General features: G+C 41.1%; 1 protein-coding gene across 18 annotated transcripts in view; it reads right to left on the bottom strand.

Moving 5' to 3' along the window:
• The window catches only part of ERC1 (ELKS/RAB6-interacting/CAST family member 1), a 153,079-nt gene that overhangs the window by 15,519 nt on the left and 112,241 nt on the right, over window positions 1–25,319 (bottom strand). For 10 of the 18 annotated variants that reach the window (XM_077935148.1, XM_077935155.1, XM_077935156.1 and 7 more), the window contains 2 exons: window positions 19,798–19,942; window positions 5,211–5,312 (listed from right to left, as the gene is read on the bottom strand). In XM_077935148.1, the coding sequence (XP_077791274.1) occupies window positions 5,211–5,312; window positions 19,798–19,942 (247 nt within the window). Of the gene's footprint in view, window positions 1–3,267; window positions 3,335–5,210; window positions 5,313–19,797; window positions 19,943–25,319 lie in introns of all 18 variants that reach the window. The other 8 variants (XM_077935160.1, XM_028746641.2, XM_077935161.1 and 5 more) reach the window with 1 other exon arrangement.

Below are 25,319 nucleotides of genomic sequence, written 5' to 3'. Positions count from 1 at the left end.
TGCAGGAGAGGAATCTCTTGATGACAGTAATGAGGTGGCTTCATATTGTTCAATGTGTTATGAACCACAAAGTCTGGGACTCAGTTCTTCTAAGATGTGTCAGATACTGTGTTAAAGCCTTTTTTCTGTGTTAGCGATAGTTTTAACATTTTTTTAAACAAAACCACAGAGTGAGGATGGACGTATTAAGGTATGTGAAGGTATACAACAACCACCACTTCTTCCTAGTGAATTTAGGGAGTGAAATGGAATTAATTTCAAAGTCTTTGGCAAGATCCTCATTTTGATGTCAGAAGGCTGAAGCCTTGAGCATGGCACGTCTCCAGGTAAGTTTTCATGACGTTGCCTTTTAGTAATCAGATAGACTGCATTTTCAGTTTTATTTAAGGCTCACTATCATAGAGACAATTATTATTCAGTTTTTTCTTCATACAAAGATCATGGTGGCTTTCAGTGCCTATTCTTCCACAAGATGACCATTATGATGAGTAAGATAGTAAAGGTGAGAGCTGAATTTTACAACTATCGCTATGGACCAAATATAAGTAAAAAAACCTTTGTTAAATTTCCTGAGTTTGCATCCAAAGATTAGTCAAGATTAGTGTGTTGGGATTAAGACTCAAAACCCCTGAACATACTGCTAGTTATTATTATTTCTGGGGGATGACGATGACGATGATGACATTATTTCTTCTTGTCCTTGAGTCGAAACAAAATATAAAAAAAATTCCTTCCAGTAGCACCTTAGAGACCAACTAAGTTTGTTATTGGTATGAGCTTTTGTGTGCATGCACACTTCTTCAGATACACTGAAGAAGACGTATCTGAAGAAGTGTGCATGCACACAAAAGCTCATACCAATAACAAACTTAGTTGGTCTCCAAGGTGCTACTGGAAGGAATTGGTGTTTTTTTTGGTTTGACTATGGCAGACCAACACAGTTACCTACCTGTAACTTGTCCTTGAGTGATAGACATAATTCAATTTAAAAAACCAAAACTCTTTTTACTCAACACACTGTATTAAGGGCTTTTCATGTTCATTTAGACTTCAAAGTGCCAGGAAATTTTAGTTGACTACAACTAAATGAGCATTATTACATAAAAGGTAAATTCTGATTTTTTTTTGAATGGTGGTACCAAGCCTAAGTGGGACGCGGGTGGCGCTGTGGGTAAAAGCCTCAGCGCCTAGGGCTTGCCGATCGAAAGGTCGGCGGTTCGAATCCTCGCGGCGGGGTGCGCTCCCGTTGCTCGGTCCCAGCGCCTGCCAACCTAGCAGTTCGAAAGCACCTCCGAGTGCAAGTAGATAAATAGGGACCGCTTACTAGCGGGAAGGTAAACGGCGTTTCCGTGTGCTGCGCTGGCTCGCCAGATGCAGCTTGTCACGCTGGCCACGTGACCCGGACGTGTCTCCGGACAGCGCTGGCCCCTGGCCTCTTGAGTGAGATGGGCGCACAACCCTAGAGTCTGTCAAGACTGGCCCGTACAGGCAGGGGTACCTTTACCTTTACCTTACCAAGCCTAAGTGGTTGGTATGGAGAATGAGGTTGGGGCGGACTTGTTGAAGGGAGTAAGAAGCTTCTGTGTGGTTGATGGCGAAAAAGTTGGAAGAATGAAGGCCCTAAGTAGGAATATAACTAGGCATAAGAGGGAGGAGGGCAAGGCCCTGGCAGGGAACACTTGGGACATGAGTTACCCACATGGAGTATAACAAAAATGGTAACCACAAAGAGAGATGACAGGATTGAACAGCAATCCCCAGATGGGCCTCTGCAGGACCTAAAGAGCTAAGGGGTTTCTTACTAGTACAGGCTCAGCCGTTCAACATCAGCTGGTACTTCCTCCTGACTATATACTGACTACAGCAAGGCACTGGAAAGCTGACCAAATGCAAGGGCCCATTGACAAAACTCTTTGTACAAACAATACACATAGCATAGGCACAACACACTTTGTATCAGTATACTAAAGATCTAAAGATTTCAACTTTCACACTTCAGTAGTGGATCTGATGGTCCATCTTCTCTCTTGTCCATTCCAATATTCATATTCTCTTCCTTTTTCTTGCACCCTCATGTTCTACCCTTTGCCTCTTTTATTAAGATTTCAAATGTAGGAGTTATACCACAGCAAATAAGTTGCAAACAACCACTAAAGCCCCAGTGATGTCATTACCCTTTTATCTGTTGTGTCAGTTCTTGTCTTCCAAAGTAACAGGAGCAAACACTTTGTTGACAGAGAAGCACATATGTTTCCTCAATTTTATCCTCTTTGTACATGCAGTGTTTAAATGGAAGTTCCTTTAATCAACATCTGCCACAGTATTTTCATTTTACCATGTAAATGAGTCTGAACTGCTCCTGCCTTCTAAGCTAATTCCTCTTCCCCCTCATTAACTTACCTCTCAGCTCACCCAGCTCCCTGGCATTCTTCAGCATGATACTTACTCTTCACCATCATGTTGAATAGTTTTAACACCATACTCAAACACAAAGACATGTGAAAGAAAGACTCCAAAGGGGCGTGAGATCACTAATGAGCATGAATTAAATCATTCCCCCCTCCCAAATAAAGGGAGTGCCAATTCAACTCCCAGGTTGTAAAATTAAAACTTTGGCCCTATCACAATTGCTGTGGGTTTCCTACATAATTGAGTTAGAACGAAGGATCTGATCAATGCAACAATATATTTAACAAGACAATAATTCAGGCAGAATGCAGAAAAGTTGGAAAGCTATTTCTTCCCGTAAGTTACTATTAATCTTCTCCAAATCCTCATTTGCTTTAACAAACATTGTAGGTAACTGGGGGCACCCAACAATCTTGCAGCAACATCAGCAGCATGGTTCATCGTGCTCAAATCCTGCAGAAAAGTGATTTGAGTGATTTGTTACTTTTAAAAAGAGAACCTCTGGATTGTTCAGCTTTACAGCAAAAGTTTTTTCTAATTGCAAATATTAGCTACCATGGTTAAACTGTACTGCTAAAGTATAATGGCGACATTCCCTCTTACAACATGAATCATGCTGCTGCTTGCATATAAATCCAACCACATGCTCTGGGAGTGTATTCTCACAACGACACAAAACAGTAACAAGTTAACAGATTAAAAAAAATAAAAAATACAAATAAGTAGGAAAACATTTACATGCAGAGGCCACATTAGAAAGGGAAAGGAAAGACACCCAAACCTCATGAATCACACAGAAGCAAGATGCAAGAGTGACCATGGGAAACTTTTCTACTGGTAAAGAAAGCTGATTCTCACCGTTCTGAACAAAATGGCTGAACTAAGAGCATCTGATTGGCTATGCCCAAATACCCTCCTCCTCATCCTATTGGTTGAGAGAAGACAAGGGGGAAAAGCCCCAGAGCAGCATGGGAATGAAATAAAGACTCAATTAGTATTTAAACCACACAAAAGAAAAACGTTCTAGTGGGAGAAAAAATAGCCACTAATTCCTTGTATCTTCTACTCTGCTATCTTCAAATACCCTGAATCACTATAAGTATTCTTAGGTGATTTAGTTAATTTCTGAACATTAAAATATGCTGAAGGCACATCTGATTGGTAATTGTGGCTGAACTTCTCTACATGTGACAGTTTGCCTTCATCTCATAAGATCACTACCTTCTGCTGCAATCATATTTCACATGAAGGAAATGCCCCTTCGCTTCCTTTCAGTGTGCAAAACAAATATCCTTTTATTCCCCAGGAAAGTCAGAACTGCAGAGCATTGTTTTAATCTGCAATATCAATGCTGCTCCATCATGAGAAATGTTATGTCTGCCATCTCCAAATAGTAGCTTGAAAGTTTCCAACTACTGATAGCCTCAAATGGCTTTCAGGCAGGACTCTCAGTTCCCTACTGCAGGTTTTAGAAACGCGCCCCCTTGGCAAATAAATAAATAAAGCAGGATACAATGATTCCTTTGGTGGCTGTACTTTGAAATAAATACCATCTTAAATATCTTAAGGGCTGTCACATGGAAGATGGAGCAAGCTTGTTTTCCTCTGCTGCAGAGGTTAGGACCTGAACCATGAACCAATGGATTCAAGTTATAAGAAAGACGATTCTGACTAAACGTTAGGAAGAACTTTCTGACAGTAAGAGCTGTTCAATAATGGAATGGACTCCCTCGGAAGGTGGTGGACTCTCCTTCCCTGGTGGTTTTTAAACAGAGGTTGGATGGCCACCTGTCAGGGATGCTTGAGTTGTGATTCCTGCATTGCAGGGGTTGGACTAGATGACCCTTGGATTCTAATTTTAAAGCTTAGCATGATAGAAAGTGGTGGGGAGAGAAAAATTATGAGTGACCCCTCCTTTGTTTTTTTCTTGTGTCCTTCAAAGGAAAGCACACACAACATACCAAGTCTCCCTAAGCTTTCCCCCACTTTAATATCACCTTTGGAAGTGGCTGAAGTATAATTTTTGCATCAGTGGGCAATTTCAAGCATTTTTCAACACACATTTTTCATTTCTCCCCATAATCATTGCACAACATAGTCATACTTTTATATAAATGGGATGCCTCTATGCTGGTTTTAGAATTACAAGAGGGTGCAGATGTGTGAGGTATTCACCTTAGCAAGCTAGATGGTAACCAGATAAGGTTTATTCTTATTTTTAACTAAGTTAGTGAATGCTGCAGTACTGGCGAGAGCTTTCTAGTTAGGAGGTCCTCTTGCACTGGATATGGGTTTTGCTAAGCATCTTGTTAGTTTCCAAGCACGTCTCAGTTCAGCCAGCGACATCTGAAGTTAAATTGTGCATAGGAAATGGTAAATTGATTCTCTTTTAGGACAAGCTTCATTGAGCATGTACAGGAACAGCCTATGATCATTTAGCGCACAGGCTGGGATTTCCTCGCATGGATGCAGCCACCCTTACAAACAAGCAATAAGGCCACAGATTTGAGCACACAGGTCTCCATAGAAAGAAGCAGTCTGAAATAACTGTTCACTTGAGTTACGCTAAGAATGATATGCCAACAAACCTCTGCTAGACCAGTCCTTCTGAAATAATGAAATCTAATGATTTGCTAACAGGAATTCCAATTTTATACCAGAGCGAGGAAATCCATGTCATAATCAGAACAAGCTCATTTTTTTTAATTCCCTTTTGGAAAAGCTGCTTCTGGTCCTAGATATACAAATCAGTACACACCAGTAAAGGATCACTGTAAGAAGAAAAAGAGCAGGGTTCTTACCTGATCTGGGGAGGGTTTATGGTTAGTTTGGTTGGAATGAGATGACGATTTGAGGTGATCATCCTCATAGTTATCTGCCATCAATTTCATGCGATTTTGAGTCTGCAAAAGAAACATAAGAATACTGAGTTTTCAGGGTTTTATTTATAAAAGAGATGGACACAATGTATTAAAGATAACAATAGAACTGGAGTATAAATTTCCTATTATATACAGATAATCATATGAAATAATATCTAATTCCAATTTCAAGTGATCTAAGGGAAAAACCCTTTTCGTATGGATAAGCCATTCGACATACCTGCTAAAAGCAAATCACTGATAAAAAAATTAAACTATAAGAATATGGTAGTATTATATAAAATTACCTTTCCTATCACTTTACTGATGAAACCTGCTTGGTGGGATTACTTAGGTTTAGACTTATTGGCACAGAGAACGTGTAATAAATGTGTGATCAGGAAAACAAATTAAGATAACAGTAATGTTTTTTTTTATTAAATAAAAAGATGACAGTAATATTGAATCAGGAACACAAATATAACCCAATGCCTAGTATTCTATTAAGTCAATTCCCCACAAACTTACAAACTTTTAAGACTCTTTCTGGTTCGACACAAGAGATGCTCAAAGGTAAAATAAGCAAAACAGAATATTAGCATATGGAGATGGATCCCTTTTTTGCAGGCCTTGTGCCAAGTCAGTAAGATGTTAAGACTTTTAAAAGGTATTTGAAATGTATGTAAGGCCAGAAGAAGCCCTGGAGGGTGAATGACCTAGCAAAGAGGAAGCAAAATGGAAAGGGCAGCTAATAAGGACAAGAGGCTGCTCACGGGCCTAACAGGCCAGAACCCCCCAAGTGGGAGGAATAACGTCCAGGGTTTTCTGGCAGGAAGTATTTGTTTGTTGGGTGGAGGGACAGTGGCTGGACGTGGGGGCGGGATGAAGAGGAAGAACCATCAAATCCTAGGACTAAGATCTGATATCAGAGAGTAAAGATGCCACATCTAAATGCCAGTTGCTAGGGAGTGGTGTTGAACTCAGGAGCGCATGTGCGGGTGGGGAAGGAGGTGGCTAACTGGATGTGGGAGGGGGCTGCATGTTTTCCGGCATCTGTCCACGCTCCCCATTCACCCTGGCGAGTCCCAGGGCTTCTGTCTCCACTTTGGGCAGCATGACAAAGCGGCAGCCATGAGCTGGTTGGGGTGGTGCTGCCTGCGCGTCCCAGGCATGGCGGCACTGGGATGCAGCAGCACCAGAGCGTGGAAAGGAGGAGGAGGTGGCTGCTCTCGGCTGTGCTCCTAGCCACTAGACACTGAGCTGGGCAGGCTGGAGCCTGCGTGCAGTCCAAGTGCCCCAATACCCCACTCGGGAATGCAGTGCCCACACTGCCTCACCTGGACCTCGCTTGGGGTTGGGCTTGGGATGGGGGGAGGGAGGGAAGGCGAGGGGGTGGGAAGGTCAACCTGCCCAGCATAGTTCCCCCCCCCCCATGCTCCTCTCCAAACACCACCTCTATGCGCATTGGGGGAGAGTCGCCAACTTCCTAGTCTCCCTACTCCGGAGTCACTTACATTCCGAGGAGCCGCCCAACCCCCAGCAGAGGAAAGGGAAGGTGTTAAATAGTGGGTAGACATGGCAGACGACACAGTGGTAGTCGCTGCTGGGGCCAAGCCGCTCGCTCAAAACAAAACAGTGCACTCAAATCGGAGCATGTTCGGCTTCTGAAAAAAGTTTGAAAACCGGAACACTCATTTCTGGGTTTGAAGTGTTTGGGTTCCAAGTAGTTTGAGAACTAAGCTGTTTGAAAACTGAGGTACCACTGTATGTGTCTATTGTGAAGGCTCCTGGAGTCTAACATAGTAATCATCAGAAGTGATGTGTTCTTTTGATCTTGAATTACAGCTTGTTGCATCACCAGCCACTTAACCATTGTGAAATAAAAACAGCACTGTGATAAACATTCTCAGACTTCAGTCCTTGTTTACAGAGCTGGGAAAAACACCTGCCCTACCTTTTGCCTTAAACTCTTAGATGTGGTGGTATAACGTCCAAAATCACACACCACACATCTCCAAAGGGGTTAGCCATGAGCAATTCTTTCAAAACAGATGCAGCTGGGAAAAAGCCCAAGCGACTTTACATTAAATGTAGGAATGTGATATTTCACGCTCTTGCAAAATATGTGACTGGAATGGTGATGTGGGGAATAATTCTGGCCATCATTGTTTAGAAAACTGTTCAAGAGGGCTCCAGAACAGTATAAGGAAACATGAGAACTATTTTACTGGAAGTCCCAACTTGTGGCATGACACAAACATCAAGTAATTTCAGTCTCAAAACCTAGAATCCAAAGGCTGACATACAAATATATTTATAAACAAAGGAAAGAAGCAATATATAACTTTGAATGGAGTATTTGCTGTTTTATTAATTTATGCTAACCGGTCAATAATAATGTTACAATGGAAAATAAAAGTTACAAGGATACCTAAAACTCATGATTGTTTTGAGAAACCAGATGTTACTTATTTTTATAAACTGTACTGTGCCATCTCAGACAGCAGCCCCCTAGATCTCCAGGAGGAGAGACACCACCCAATGCATTTTTCCAAGCAATTTCTCATTGGGGAAAAAAAGTTCAGAAAGGGTGACAAAACTCACCCATTCTCCAAATTGCATTATTGCCTTGAAATTGGAAACACCCAGTCAATCAGGACAGTATTATTTGCCACAATGTGCACAAACTGTCTTATTCCAGACCAACACCCAGCAATAATCCAGAGCACACACACTTTAAAACACTTTCCTTAAGTTTACTCTGACTGGTGACCCTGGAATATTCAGAATTCATTCAGGATGCTTTCATCGTCTCACATTGCTCCTGCCGTTCTGTTCCGAGAGACAGGAGCTTAGCCAACACGCCACTTTAGAGACTGGATGGGAAGCAGCAGAAGGAGCAGGGGCAGGGAACCATGATAAGATGATTTGGTTTCTACACTGTGGAAAAAATGACTTCATTTTTTTTTTTGCAGGGCAGCATGCCTTACACCCTTTCTGCCTCCACTCAGCCTCTAACATTGCTTGCTTCCCCCTAACCCTTCTTAACCTGTTTATTCTCTCTCCCAGTCTCTACCCTGACTATTTCTATCCCATTCACCCCTTGTCGACTTCTTCTCCCTATGCATCAAGCCTGTCTATGTGCCACCTGTGTTTTGCCTACTGTGACCCTAGCTCCACCTGCTGTTAGATGCCTTGCCCTGCCCTTCACCCTAGCAGCAGCAGTGGGCAGCTGCTACCACTGCCTATGTTTTATAGCAGGATAAGTCTTTGTTGGTTTTATGCACATAATATCACATTTTAAACCTTGTAAAATTGCTAGGATGCTTTCTTGTCTTCTTTTTTTAAATAAACTGCTGAAGTAAGAGTCTCTAAAAGACACATGGCAAGAAGATCTAAACAGAACTAAAATTAATGATGTGTCAGTAAAGTTGTCTATAATTTCAATTTCCTCATCTGGATTTTCTAGCACTAAGTAAATTACTTTAATGAAAATAGGCAATTTGGATCGAAAACATGAGTTATTCTGCCAAGTGTACTGAAAAGTACAAGCTCAACTCTCAGGTAGAAGTTATAAGATACAGTTCAGCTGTCAAACATACTTCAGTGATAGGCAGCATATACAAAAATATGGGCCAGTGCTGCAGCTACACTGCCGTGTATCTAAATTTACATCTAATATGAGGTAAAGCAATAATGTAAGAAGAGAACAAAAAATTATAGTAATTGCTTAATAGGCACCTAAGGAATATCATCTGTGCTAAGGTACTGAAGGGAGCTGGGGAATTCATGATTAAAATATATAAATCTCAGTTCAATTACACCTCCACTGGATAGTTTATTTATTTATTTCTATTTATTTATTTGAAGTACTTACAGGCTGCCTTACAAGGCAAATCCTCTGTAAGGCAGCTTACGAAATATAATTAGCTTCATATACATACTAGGAACATTGTGCTTCCAAATTATGTACAATACAATTTATGTACAATGCTTTTAGTTTTCACCCATCCAGGTGCGGACTTTGGTAATATGGTGCCCTAAGCAAGAACAAACATTTGGTGCTTAAAAACAAAGGGTATTAAAAAAAATATTAGTAGTAGTATTTTGCACTCCCTTGGCTCAGTGCCCGGGGTGGGGGGATCACCTGCACCACCCTAAATCAGGTGCTGCACCCATCACCCTGTGATCCATTCTGCTGTGCCTATCCACCAAAGCTGTTTCCAGCCTATATACCAATTTCCCTAACCCTGGTTTTGTCTCATCAACAACAGATGTTAACAGGGACTATCAGCTGGAACTGCCTCTAGGCCTGATGGAAGAGTGCTGGATGCTCCTTCCTCTGCACAGTTTGGAACAAGCCACTTCAAACACAGTTTATCATCCATGCAGCTGATGAGCTATGTGTGGACTGGACTGTCCCAAGAACCTAGGGCTCATCCAGACTTTCTTTGGCGCTGAGCTTTCCAGGCAACTTTAAAACCTGGAGATCTCTAGAAAAATGGCACAAAAGGAAGCCTGGATGAGCCCTTAAGTTTTACTTCTTGTGACTACAAAAACAGTGGGTTTATTAAATACCTTACAGGCAAAATACATGTACATTTGGTTCAGCGCACCACAAGTTTGGTTTAGGTCAAGATTTACCATCCATTTGTAAAATAAAGGTGAAAGGACCCCTGACCATTAGGTCCAGTCGTGACCGACTCTGGGGTTGTGGTGCTCATCTCGCTTTATTGGCCAAGGGAGCTGGCATACAGCTTCCGGGTCATGTGGCCAGCATGACTAAGCCACTTCTGGCGAACCAGAGCAGCGCACAGAAACGCCGTTTACCTTTCCGCTGGAGCGGTCCCTATTTATCTACTTGCACTTTGGCGTGCTTTCGAACTGCTAGGTTGGCAGGAGCTGGGACCGAGCAACGGGAGCTCACCCCGTCACAGGGATTCAAACCGCCGACCTTCTAATCGGCAAGTCCTAGGCTCTGTGGTTTAACCCACAGCGCCACCCATGTCCCTAATATTTGTAAAATAGAATCACATTAACCAACATTCCAGTTTATGGAAGTTATGAAGGGTTTCATTCCAGTTTTGCAAACTTGAAAAGTGCAGTTTAAACGTCCAATAGTTGAAGCTTCAAGGGCAGTCTAGTTTCTCTAATGGCAATGTCATTAGCAACATTGGACAAAGTAATAGTTTCTCAAAGGCAATGTGAAAATAAATTTATCATAAAAGCTCAATGAAGTAGTTTCAAACAATTACAATTTTATATCACCACTTCTATTGCACCAAAAAAGATGGTGCCTGGCTCTCCTTTCATCTATTTGTGGGTGAATTATTCAGATTCCAGTAAGAGGGCACACACACACTGCCATCTCACTGTTTTGACAATAATTGCAGCTATACAACCTTCTTTTAGGCAGCTAGGAATTCTTTCAGTAGCTATTGAACTGCCTGAAATGGCAACAAATCTAAGGTGATCAACACTCACAGATTCACCAGAGCTTTTGTTTGTGTGTGTTACCATATGACCCAGAAATCTGCTTGCACCTTCAAAGGGTTATATGTAGGCTGAAAATACTATCATCCCCCTCCCAGCCCGCCATCCCAATTCTAGGAACTGTTCCTAGGAAGGGAAAAAAATGCTTACCAATAGATGTAAATTCCTGGATTCTAAAGTGATGGGGACTGCTCAGTGTCAGCTTAACACAGGCTGTCTGCAAGAGCCTAGGAACCGTTCTGGGTGCACACATGAATGCGCCTGTGTCTGCATCATATAAACACTGCTGATAGCAACATTATTTAAAGAAACAAAACTATTTGAGCCTGCTATTACTTTTGGCAGAGTAATAATCAAAGTTGGATGAAGAAGAAGAAGAAGAAGAGGAGGAGGAGGAGGAGGAGGAGGAGGAGGAGGAGTACAGTCCTCCCTCACTTCTTCCCTTAGCATTGCCAAGGGCTTTCACAATATTTTCTGGAGTAAGTAAACCTAATTTCTGGAGTAGCAAGCAAGGCAGCGGCAGCCATATTAAATTGGTTGCTTACAGATCTACCTTAGATCTACTTCAGGTGGGCTGTCCACTTTTTACAAAAAAGCACTGCTTGCAATTTTATTGTGTTTCACATTTGCTTGGTACGTAAAACACACACACACACACACACACACACACACACACACAAGCTTTTTACACCACAACTTTTACAAATATACACCATGCACAGCCAGCTTCTGCCTCAAACACATAGGAACAGGTTTCCCTAAGCTGGATCTGAGTAGACACGGTTGCTCATGACAAGTACCTTTCCTTCAACAGTGGCTTTACAACTTGGAAGTACATATGCTTGCACATGTCCTTAAATTTTAAAGGTATTTTCTTAAAATTGCTAGTTCTTGCAGCTTAACACAAGGCAGAACAACGCATACACATAAGACACAAACTGGCAGAATTTTTTTTTCCATACAATTACTGAGGGAAGGCTACAAACAAAATAGCTTAGCTAAATTACACCAGGGATGGGGAACTTGTGGCCCTCCAGATGTTGTTCAACTACAACTCCCATCATCTTGGACTACTGGCTGTGCTGGCTGGGCTTGATGGGAGTTGGGGTCCAACAGGTTCTCCATTCCTCATCTATACTATTAGCATATCTTGTTCATTGGCTGAGTGTCCATTTACATGGTGACCATATATATAGTCACACAAAGAGGCACAGATAATTCCCGGCCACCTTCTCTGTCACTTGTATATAATTGCAGCTTAACACAAGGCAGAACAACGCATACACATAAGACACAAACTGGCAGAATTTTTTTTTCCATACAATTACTGAGGGAAGGCTACAAACAAAATAGCTTAGCTAAATTACACCAGGGATGGGGAACTTGTGGCCCTCCAGATGTTGTTCAACTACAACTCCCATCATCTTGGACTACTGGCTGTGCTGGCTGGGCTTGATGGGAGTTGGGGTCCAACAGGTTCTCCATTCCTCATCTATACTATTAGCATATCTTGTTCATTGGCTGAGTGTCCATTTACATGGTGACCATATATATAGTCACACAAAGAGGCACAGATAATTCCCGGCCACCTTCTCTGTCACTTGTATATAATAAAAGGGTTACTATACAATTTGAACAGTAGATGACTAGTAAATGTCTTGTGGACATTTGTACTGGTAAATGACTTTCATTTAGTGCCAATCTCTTATTTATTCTATACCAGTTAATTGTCTGTAACATTTTGTGGAGAGGATATGTGGTCTTTTGAAAGTCACTTGTTCTCAGGCATTCCCTTCATCCTTACCCACCTCTTTCCTGAATACATATCTTAGTTTGAGTCTGAGAGGGAAGCAAGGGGAAAGCTATTACAGTATACCTAAGAAACATTGCTCCCTTCCTAATGCCCATCATTACCATAGGTAGGACAAGAGGAAAATCCCCATATAGAAGGACCCTTAGTGCTAGTACCGGAGGCAAGCTACAATTTTTATCTCCCAGTCCCAATTGTGTCCCAGATTTCCCTTATTTTACTCTGTTGCACAGATATGATTGAGAGCCATCCCAATTTGGATTAAATTTCTTAGTGTTACACTGAGGTGTGATGGAGCCCTTGGAACTGGCTTTTATACAACACTGACAGCATATACAAGCAAAGGACATGGAAAATAGTGTTGAAGCATTCTCTGATTAGAACTGCCCACTGTATCTGGTGTGTGGTGTGGTGAACAACCTCCCCTGAACAAGAAAAACCTAAATCATTTACCGTACTCAGCCTTATGTCTTATGTCCTTGATGATAGTGTCATTCTAAGGCCAGCAAGCCAGCTGAAGGAGTATCACAAATCATAGACAGAAGCAAAAGAAGAGGTGGGAATGAAGGAGCTAACAGAAAAAGGCCAGAAGTCTTGGCTGATTTACTAGTAACTGGGGGTCCTGAGAAGGATCAGGAAAGCCAAAAGTTTATAAAATCCCCACAGTATCATAAAAGACAGAAGACCTATAATGTGAAGGACGTCAGGTTTGATTATAGAGAGTGGAAGAGGAAACAAAAGTTATATCAGAATTTTGTAGTAGTTTAAACATCTGGAAATAATGGAGGAGAAAGATGGAACAGATGGTTAAAAGGGAGCTGATCTGAATCCAGATTTCCCTAGGACTCCCAGACAATGGATTCTTCAATCTCCAGTCAAGCACAACTTGTTGAAACCCAATCTGCTTCCTTTTGGGATGCAGAAATGGGCAACATGGATTTTAAAAAGCCTCATGCTACTTATTGCTTCCACACAGAGCACAGCCTTCCCATTTTAACTATGCATACATATAAGGATTTTTTTTTAAATTTATTTTTAAAAAAAACAGTTTTAACTTCAGAAGTTGGCAGAAATGTAAGATTCTGATTTCAGCACGAAATATAAAGAGGATAGATATTGTATGAGACTGGGCAGGCAAAGGGTAGGGAAGACAGCAATCTGATATATACTTATTTATTTAGATTTATAGCCCACTCTACATCAGTACCAATACCAGAGCTGGATAGTACATAAAATAAACTATTTTTAAAAATCTACAAAACACCCCAGACACATTCCTTCAAGACACTACAAACAAACAAACAAGCATAAAAAGTTTAAGTAAATAGGTAACTCTAAACTTTGTACAGAAACAATGAAAGCACCTAGTTTTCATGAGAATTCTGCTATATCCTCTGTACTACCTTAATTAATCTCTCTTAGTCTTTTGGAGATTCAGAATTGTGCTGATTCTATGATCTCATTTTGTTAGCCACAAGAATGAATTCAGGGTAGAAGCAACCACAGCTCCAACATGTGGGGGAGATTAACATACTTTGGAAAGGCAACCGTCACATTTAAAGTTCTGTCTGCATCATCTAAGAAAAGAATTTCATTGTGATGGTGACAATGCAAGGCAACAGACTGAAAACTTGGACTAAATGTTAATGTTACACTTTTTTGCCTACCAATTGACTGTCTATTGTTTATATGGCAATGTAAGCATAATAGCAAAATAAATTAATTGTGAATCTGGAAGTCTGTGATTCAAATCTCACCTCTACCATGAACTAACTAATTGACCTTAAGACAAACCAGTATATTTTCTGGCTCAGCACACCTGCAAATGAGGGGATAATACTAACCTCATTTACATGATTGTTGTAAGAACTATTGAGAATTGGTCACTCAAATGCTATACATAATTTTCATTACTTATTATATATTTATCAGATTTGGGGGGCAGGAATTAAAAGCCAGTCAAACAAAAACAAAGCACAGCAGCTAAAATAAACTGAAATCACAGAGATGAATGGGTTCAAAAAAACCTCTAGAGAGCATAGGTTTTCAACCTTTTTGAGTCCACTACATGCTTTCAGTGGCACCCCTGTGGGGCTCAGGAGCCCAGTTATGTCACCCCTTTCCTGCAGAGCTGGCAGCCTCTCACCCTTTTGCATACACCCTTCCTTGTGGAGTGTTCCCTCAGCCCCCTCTCCTTGAGAGTCCTCTGGGCAGCTACTGCTGCAGTCCCTGGTCTGTGATCTACCCCCCACCCCCGCCCCAAAGAGATGCCTCTTCACACGGTCTCATAGGGGCCTGGGACTTGTCTGGAAGACTGGCTGGCTGGGCTCCCTCACCTGCTTGCTTGCTTGCTTACTCTGAGGTTACCTCGGTTCCTGGCAACCAGCGACCCCTGGCCAGCCCCAGAGGCAACATTCACCCATGGAGCTTGCAGTCAGGGCTGCAGCAACAAACAGCTGTGCAAGCCTTTGGGAGGCAGACACGTGAGAGGGCATCAAAGGAGGGAGGGAAGGAAAGAGGGCAAAAGCCAGTATTGCCTGCAGCACCCCAACCATCATTCAAGGCACCCCAGGGTGCCACAACACACTACTCTATAGGAAAATAACCACTGCTTTAGACAGTGGCTATATGTAATGATTGATTCAACTGTTGAAAAATAGATCAGCCCTGGTCATTGGTACAGTTACTTCCAGCTGTCCTGTCTGTAACTTTGTTGACTTTAAAAAAAAAACTTTTTATAAAAGACTTAAAGTTAATGGTGTGAAAACATAGACTAAGAGAGCACAGGTGGTGCTCGCAAGTCAAATATGAGACAGAAAAACCTTATTGGCAGCAGAGAGTTGAAGTTCTTTTTGGTGAAGCTCTTCTGAGTTGGAGACTGTTTTCTGAAGCCAGACCATCTCCCCCTATAAGATCAATTGCCATCTGCCTAAAAACAGTGCAGTTATATTCTTATTTTCCATTGCCATTGTTCATATTAGGGATTATGTTTTGAACCTATGCTAATATTGCTTATGAGAAGTTCCATCATTTGAAACTTGGAGTAAGCAATATACTCTTTGGGGAGGTCCAGATGTCCTCAAGCTATGGATGCTCAACCCTTGTGTTGGAAGCTGCCCAGAGTGGCTGGGGAAACCCAGCCAGATGGGTGGGGTATAAATAATAAATTATTATTATTATATACTATTATTGCCCCAAACACATCCATTGAAGAAGAGGAAGAAGAGTTTGGATTTGATATCCCGCCTTTCACTCCCTTTAAGGAGTCTCAAAGCAGCTAACATTCTCCTTTCCCTTCCTCCCCCACAACAAACACTCTGTGAGGTGAGTGGGGCTGAGAGACTTCAGAGAAGTGTGACTGGCCCAAGGTCACCCAGCAGCTGCATGTGGAGGAGCGGAGACGCGAACCCGGTTCCCCAGATTACGAGACTACCGCTCTTAACCATTACACCACACTGGCTGTGATTCATTGGGGTTGATTCATCAGTGTGCTTGTGTTCTACATCCCTTCCTAAGAAAGGCTTGCCTCACTGCTACGAGAATTCTTTAAATATCAACTAGCATGCAGATAGGGGCAAGTGACAGCTTTTGTCTTGAAGAGCTTCTGCTGGGAAACCTCAGAAATCTAAAGTACTAAAGACATCACAGGAAAATCTATCTCCCCATGGCTTCTACTGACAAAGCTAAGCTGCAGACCAGCACTTTACATGGTGATAAACTATAATCAGCATCTAATGATTTGAGAACTATGTTGTGACACATATCTGGTAGATAAACTGTACATAAGCAGGCCAAGTTATTTAGATTTACATTAATTCCACAATGAGTGCCTCACCACACATATAGCAGGGCTCAACTATAACTTCTAATCCAAGTGTACCAGCTTGCACTCATCAGCACATCTGGACTTTGTTAAACAGTACTGCTTTCCAGAAGCTATGCTACTCACCCTCCCAACTCCAAACAGAGCCCCCACAACCAGTATGGCACCAGGAACCAGTTAAGAAAAATTACTGGGAGGGGGTAGTTAAACTGTGGCCAGAATATATGGTGACAGTTGCACTTCATCCTTTCAGTGATACAGGAAATACAGCATGAACACTGAAAGTCAATCTGGAACAGGCAGCTCAGTTTACTGGAATGGCCTGGTCAATGCTAAGCATTTTGCTATGAATTTGTCTCTATATTAAAACCCATTCCTGCTACTAAAAGACTAGGAACTTTAAATTAAAACAACACTAATACCATATCCTCTTTCTGAAATACTTCTCCTCATCCAAAGTTAAACACAAGCACACAGAGAAATTAAAGAACCAGAATGTCTTTGCCAAAACTCTTCCCTTCTCTTTAACAGTAACCAATTTGCTAGTTGAGTGGGTGGGAATCTGATACTGTGTGAGGAATGCAAATAGGGAAACTGAAGGAATCATCACAGAATGCTACAAAATAGGTAGTCATTATTTAGTTGCTGAATCTAAGTTGTTCAATCAAACTTTTTGTATGCATTCTGATGACTGAAACACTCTTGCAGAGGCTAGTCATGTTATGAGTTAATTTCCTTCTGCTGCTACCATACTGAGTTTTCTAGTTTTGTTGTGTTTTTTTGCAAAAATTAAGTTTGTTCATGATCCACACTTTACATTGTTCATAGTTTGAGAAATACATTGTTTTACTCATTAATTTTTATTATTTGTTTAATTAATGAATACTCTTGGCTCTTAATATTTTAACCAGTTTCTGAGATGATATGCTCTCATCCCTGGTTGCCTTTTTTCCTTAGGGGTTGCTGGGGAGAGATTAACAGATTCATGAGGCATGAACTCCCCTTTACACAGCAAAACTGAATCTCCAACATGGAACCTACCTTCCTATTGGGTAACAGAAGTTATAACAAGAAGTCTACATTTCACAGAACTAATTCTGAAAATGTTGATGTTACACTGGCTACTTACCATTCATCTGGGATAGAAGAGTAATTTTGCTTCTGTACTCTAACCCAAAGGTTAGTGTGGCTACAGAGTTTCTGGAAAACTCCAGTTGACTTCTTTGTGAACTTTATTCTATGCTAAGTTGTAAGATAAATTAGATGTCAAAGAGCTGGATTTGAGAGAGGAATCTAGATGCTGTCCTAGCCCACGCTGCCAGATGAAAAACCTGAACTCGGTTTTTATTTCTGCCAAACTATTTAATAACTTTGTTGCCAAGTGGCCTGTCTCTTGGGTCTTCTAATCTGGTCTGCTGCTTCTGGTCTGGTGGAGAATGTTATCCTGTCACCAGTGTTGATGTAAGAGCCAATTGCAAGCCCACTTGGCTTTTGTACATGGAATCGAAGGAGATGCCATCTTGTACTTTGCCTTGTGCAACAAAATATATTGTGTTGGTCCTCCATAGACAGATGTCTTCAGTTTTTGCTTTCATGGTGGTTAGAAAATGAGACAGAGCTTGTCCTGTCCCCATTGCCGTTAGCCACATCTCAAGTGGAATGTATTAAGCAGAATGATACTGATGCTTACAAAATGCTTTAAGGGGTTTAGAAAGTTACCTACTACGTATATGATTTGGAATTTAGCTGTTCTTCAATCTATAAAAATGGAACTATAATGCTATGCTGAACAGGTTATTCAACTGATAGAAGGGCAGCCAAAAACACCACATAAAAGGAGGTTTTCAGGAGACACCTGTTTATTAAAAAGTATTTTCTGTGAGAGTTACAAATCTCACATTCTTCAGGATAAAAACCTAAGAAGCTCATGATAGGAAAATACTCTCAAGGCTTTTACTTGGGTTTTTGCATCAAGCCTGCAGGATCATAGATTCTCATAATACTAGAATTCTTTCCTCTCCTCATATTGTTGAGGATGGATGTCAAATGTCAAATGCCAAGAAGCATTTTATCAGCATGGTGAAATGAAAATATGTATTTTACATTAAAGTCTGTGTATCAAAGACTTTTGTTGGTGAATGGCCATCTTGCTGCAAAGTGACAGTATTTATTACTCTTCCAGTAAAGCTGAATATTACAAAAACTGTAAAGTTGATTTCTGACCTGTTTTAATGTTGGTTTTAACTATCGGAAAAAGAACTTAATTGAGCAAACATTAAACATTTTATTTCAATATTAAATGTTAAGTGAAAAACCACTGCTACCAGAGTACCGGTGCTTCAGAAGAAACCTTTGGTGGAAAGGCTTTTTGGCTCCAATTTGCTGTCTTTGGCAACAGAGTAATTTAGTTGTAATAGGAGTGAAAGTGAAGTAAATGGTGGTGGTGGTGGTGATGGCTGGGGGCCCAAAAGTGGCTGTCCAAAGATGGGAGTTGCTGCTAACTATCTGGCAAATGAATTACTTAGCTAAAAATCACCAAGAATAGTTTAAGCGACTTCTATAGCTTTTCAGAAGTATCAATTTTCCTTCAAACAGTTCTCCCATGTTTGTGTTAGCTAGAAAAAGGAGGAAGAGAGCATATGTCTCATAAATTGTACATGAATTTTTCTGACAATAAGCTTTGTTATCTACTAATCTAGGATAGCATCTTAATAATAGGCCTGCATGCCTATAACTCTCTCAAAATAACTTGTGGGACTTCTTACAGAAAATAAGGCTGGGTTTCTGATGTTCCTAGAGTTACTACAGGTAATAAGCACTTTCTTATTCCTCCATGGAAGCTAAGCTGTCACTTACAGACACGATGCTCCTATTCAGTCCCAGGCACACATGGAATAAACTGCTTATCTAAACCCATTTTAATCCAGCCCAAGCTGTAACATGGACTGAGATTCCATCCAGAACAAGATCAATGCTACTTTGTCTGGATTGACAGGCCATTCACACAGAGCAGCTCTGTCTTATTTGGATTTAGCTTTCAGTTTATTAGTCCTCATACAGCCCAAGTGGACTCCAGGCACTTGTTTCATATCATAGAAAAATAGAATGATCAACGATTTTTAATGTGTAGGACTTACTTCAGTCTTGCACGTAACTATTTATAGGAGAGATTCCTAACCCCACCAGAAACTGGTTGCCTTTAACCTTTGGCGTTTTCTCTTTTTGAGAAAGTAAGAGAGTCAGCCCTCATAGCTGGAAAAAATATTAAAGTGCTGTTGTAGCTTTCAGTTTGGGGAAGGCATGACATGTGAGGAAGTAGGTAGTAGCCGAGGGGATTTGCCTAAGGCAAGCTGCAAATTGCATGGCAGACTCACATATTGAATCAAACAATATTCTCATACCTGTTGCTTCAGCTGTTGCACCAAGCGGTCTTTCTCTCGTTTAAGTGCAGCTACTTCATCTTGGGTTTTTTTCTTGGAGGACGACAGCTCCAGCAGAGCAATATTGGCATCTTTTTCACTAATGGCAGCTAGAAGGGCTTCTTGCCTGAAAAAGAACAGGAGAATGGCTTAATTGCACGTACATTCAACAACATCTAATTGTACCTGGTCAAGTTTTTAAGTTTATTACTGCCACCTGCCCCAAGTCCCCCCTTAAAACCATGCTTTTAAAAATGATTGTCATATGAATGCCAAGCTGCTAGATCAATGCAATGACCAAGAGTGGTGTTATGTGGGAAATTTAAATGAAGGTGGCTCCCAGACACAGCCACCTACCACTTATTGGGGTGTGGCTGGTGCAGTTTGCTGTTACCTCCAGCCTGTGTCTGCCTGTGTCCCCATGACACAGAAGAGAGGCCACTGGAGGATGCTTTGCTGAAGGGGCTGTCAAAACAGGAGCCAGGCCTGGGAGACCTCTCCAAATTGCAAATTATCCACCTCTACCTGCATTCTAAATGGATAATATAAACCCAAATCGTCTGTGTAGAAGTTTGCAATCAGTCCTTAGTTCAAGGTGTGAACTCAATACACTTCAAACTACTCCACCTCCCCCCCGTACAATATGCAGCTAGGCCTTAAGTAGAAAAATTCCCCACAATAAAGGTAATGATGTGGTCACATGACTCAGCTTTTATTCTCAACATCTCTGTAGAAATTCTGTATAATATAAAATAAATCAATATTTGCTTTCCCATAGTTACAATGTTTTGATCCTCATTCTTCTTTCAAGATTCTCAGACTATAGAATCACTGCTCAGGGCTAAGACAAGAGATAATGAATGCCTTAATCGCAACCCCAGCACCTTAGTCACTATATCCCCAACACAGTGTCTAATGATTCAGGCCAACTTTTGTCATTTTTTTTTAATAAAAAAAAAAGATTGTTCCTATTTCCACGATATAAACATGCAAGCTGTCAGCTGGTACAGTGGTACCTCGGGTTACAGACCCTTCAGGTTACAGACTCTACTAACCCAGAAATAGTACCTCAGGTTAAGAACTTTGCTTCAGGATGAGAACAGAAATTTGTGCGGTGGCGGCACGGCGGCAGCAGGAGGCCCCATTAGCTAAAGTGGTACCTCACGTTAAGAACAGTTTCAGGTTCAGAACGGACCTCAGGAACGAATTAAGTTCTTAACCCGAGGTACCACTGTACTGTAGTTCTCTTCCTAAGTACTACCTTTCACATTATTTAACTAAAGGATGCTGGTCCAAATGTGATATTCCTTTACTGGTTTACCATCACATTATTCGACTTGTACAAAACAGTAGCAGCACAAGCATTGTGCAAAATAATTCCTGGGCAGAAATATAAGTTGAGAGTGAATTACTGGGAGCCCTGCACTTGAAATGTACTGATTTTTCTCTAACAATACAACCCTGTGTAAGTTAACTAAGAAATCAGTCCTAAGGCTTAACTCCCTAGTTAAGTGTGTTTACAGCAGTCTGTAGCCTTTACTTTTTTTAAGCAAGCCATTCAGATCTCGACAGATCACAAAGCACATTCAGGAAATCTGAGGAATTCCCCTGTTAACAGATTCCCAAGGCATACTGCAAAGGCATCTTGGATCTGGCTTCAAGGATATATATTGGTCTCCTAGTTAAAGGCTCATCCATGGAGCAAGACCATTTGCTGGTCACATTTCTCCCATTCCTGCTGTGGAATGATATGAATAAATCACTGGGCCGAGGTCAGAGCAGCCTGCCCATAAAGTGATTCATGGACCCAGCAGCGCCATCCCTCAGGACTATGTACTTTATTACAGTAAACCTCAGAACAAGATACAATTTCCTGTCTCAAGGAGCAGCTTTTAAATCAGGACACCTGGACAGCCCTGCAACCACTTAGAAACAATAGATCTCAGCCCTACCAGTGCTTCTTGTTGCCGGCCTCTGCTCACCAGTGAGCTGCTAAATTTCAGTTTCAGAGGTAACTACGGTGGCCCCAAAGTGATGGAGTAAACTTCTTAACATGCTCGATGTTCTCCCTGTTCTAGATCTGTTATTTTCCCCATTAAATGAAAGAGACTGGTATGCTTTTTATACTAATTTAAGAATAAGGAATGGTCTGGCTGCACAGATCACAAAGCTGCTATGAATTTGACTTTTTAAGACTAATCTCCATCACCTATAAATCAATACAGGAACATATTTTGACAGTAACCCAGGTTTCTGATCATTACACAAACCATTATATTTTTCACAAAGGCTATATTTCACAATTCTTTGCTAAGTGATTGCTACCAATGCTGACCAACGCTGCATATCGTTCAAAGCCATAGAAGGACAATAATATTTACTGAATGGGGTCCTTTACCTTTTAGCTAAGTCTAGGCTTGCTAGTTCAACTACCTTATGCTTGCAAAAAAGATAGACCCAAAACACCTTACTTATATGCTGATTCAAATGCAATGCATTTGATAATGATTCCAGTTTAATGTAAAAATAAAATTGTATTAAGAGATTACGGTTTATAGTACAGAGATTATTTATGGAGTTGATAATGATGCCCAATGGGGTCTCAAATCCCTGATGATTCCTTCCCCCAAACTGAAAATCAACTTTATATATGAATAAAACCCCTACAATACTATTTGGGGTTACATCTCATCTTAATTGCTGCATATAGTACATATATGCACATATGTACATATGGTACATAGCACATATAGTAGTTATTTACACTGAGAGTATATTGGGGGCCTTTAAATCCCCTCAGTATGTTGGATGTGGAATGTTTCTCCCCTACTTTCTTTAAAGTGGGGGTTAACCTTAACGCAATTTTAATGAAACCCTAAACAAATTTCATGAATGTACCACTCCTTTATTGTAGGTGGCACAGTTTGAGGCAAATATTTCACATACTTTATAGCCTTTGTAGGTTAGTTGTAACCAGCAACTGACAGGGATGTTAAAAGCAGCAGCACGTGGTCTCTGCTCCTCTTCTCAACTATCAAAGATTAGAAGCATGTTACAAAAATGTTGCCTTTGTTGTAATACAGAAGTCATTACAGCAGTCAAAGTTCACCACAAACCCTACCTAGGGGATTGATGCTAATAGCTTTCATGTGGTTCCAGAACTGCCAAGTTCCTTAGAGAGAACAGTGTTCTCAAATATAGGCCAAAGCCCTTCTCCTTCCTGAAGACACAGACAGAGGCCAATGCATGCTCAAAGCAGAGGTCGAGCTGAGGGGAGAAAAGCAGTAACTGCTTGACAGAAACAGGCACCTTTTCACACAGATCTGCCGTTGACATTTTCTGTCCTGGACATCACTGTGGAAAAACTCTGAGGCTAACTTAAAAATAGAGTGAACAAATTCTTGAAACCAAGAATGAAGTTCAGAGGGGCAATAAAGATAACCTGAATGATCTTATTACAAAGAACTGTGAACATTATGACAAACACTGAAATGTAGCTGGGAGAGCGAAGATTTTGAAACCCAAGCTTTCCAAAGCTGGAAACATTTTAAGAAATGAAGTTAATGCAGCGAGGGGGGAAATGACTGAGAAGGCTTTTAATGACAGGAGCCAAGTTTTCAGATAACCTGCGTGGGACAGAAGACTGAGAAAGTGCAGCCATTCTATAAATAGCCTTAAACAAAATCAAATAAAAAAACTCCTTCAGAGGAATATAAAAAGGCCTGCTGGTTCAGACCAATAATCCATCTCTTCTAACATCCAGTTTCCATTAGCAGTCAGTCAGATGCATAAATAAGCCCTCAAACTGGGCATTGAGGCAACAGCCCTCTTCTGCTGCTTGACCCAAGTATTCAGAGTTACACTGTCTTGGCATATGGAAGTTCATTTGATTGTTATGACTAATAGACTCCCTCTGTAACAACTGTGTAGAACAAAAACAGGGCAGATCCTAGAATTGACAGTGAGCCTGGGCAAGCAACTGCTTTGCAATAAAAAACAGTTTTTAAAAAGGCTTCTGCATACCTCAATCTACCTTTCAGATTCAACATGTAAAACGGATTAGACAACAAGATTATTACAGAATTTCCATTTTAGGAGTTATGTCAGAGTCAAAATAGGTTTTAGTCCAACAAGTCACAAGTACTGAAACGAAGTAATATGGGCTCTAAAAAAGTGGTTAAAAACAAAACCACCCAGATGCAGGGTAGCCTAAGGTTGTTTCCCATTACAGGTTCTCTTTACATGGAGAGTATGGAGTAGCTTTAAGATGGTTCCAGTTATTCTGAGAAAATGAGGATTCTCCCAGAAGGGATGTGTGTGAGATAAAGCGTTGTGTGTAGCTAAGAGAATGGGGCTCCATTTCTGCCTCAAAGCTTGTTTGCACAAATCTGCACCGACCTCACGGTGACTATTCATAAAGCATCCCCAAAAGAGCTGTAAAATCTGCTTTAAGCCCAGGTGCTGTAATTGCTGTCTGTCAAAACAGAACTGTTTTCTCAGTAAACATTTCAAAGCGCCCAGTGCCAGGTTGATTAGTTTGAGGGTGGGTGGGTGATGGGAGTGGTGAATGAGGGACAGAATAAGACTGATGGCCTGTAGACACTGAGCTTTTATTTAGTTAAAGCACCCCAGAGAGACTCCAACTCCACAGTTTAGAGAGAATTCTTGCCTTTCTAGCAGAACCATGCAAGCAACAGGAAGGAATTGTTACCGAAAACGTCTGGGTTCCCGACATGGGAAATGTAAAGCGGTTCAGGAATCAAGAGGAGATCAACACAATGCCCCAACTGGAGTTATTGATCCTGCTGCTCCCCAAGCATCCAAATCTCAAAATGAGGTAATTCCTTTTAGCACAGGGCGAAAGACTTTCCCCACCACATCCCCTTCAGCAGAAAGTGCTTGCAGTTAAATCTTTCCCTGGTTTTATTCACGTCCTGACCTTTAAGCTGCGTCCTACTTATGTCCCTCTAAGAAGGTGAAGAAGTCTCCACTGGTGCTAGCAAATGAAGACAGGCTGATGTACTTATGCACCTCAGACTGTGTTTAACCTCAGTTCCAATGCTACCGGGCTCCTAAAACAAACACCCAATGCAGAAATTATATTGTAATATTATTTATTTATCTAGTCATTAATTTATATTATATTAATGAAAATATTATATTAAGTTGAATGTATGAGAGAGGGGAGTACTCAAGCCATATTTTGAAGGATATGGAATATGATGCCTGAATGCAACCACTGTCGTTTGTTACTGGTACAGTGGTGCCTCGCAAGACGAAATTAATTCGTTCCGCAAGTCTCTTCGTCTTGCGAGTTTTTCGACTTGCGATGCACGGTTTCCCATAGGAATGCATTGAAAATCAATTAATGCGTTCCTAGGGAAACCGCCTTCAGACCAGGTCCAGGGACAGTCTGTCCCCGGACCTCTTCTGAAGGCTAGGGGACAAGGGCTTTTCTTCCCACCCCCAGCATTTTAAAAAAACCCGGGACAGCGGAGGACTTC

This window comes from Podarcis muralis, chromosome 10 (genome assembly GCF_964188315.1).
Source record: "Podarcis muralis chromosome 10, rPodMur119.hap1.1, whole genome shotgun sequence".
Taxonomy (NCBI): Eukaryota; Metazoa; Chordata; class Lepidosauria; order Squamata; family Lacertidae; genus Podarcis; species Podarcis muralis.
This window is presented reverse-complemented; position numbering and strand designations above follow the sequence as displayed.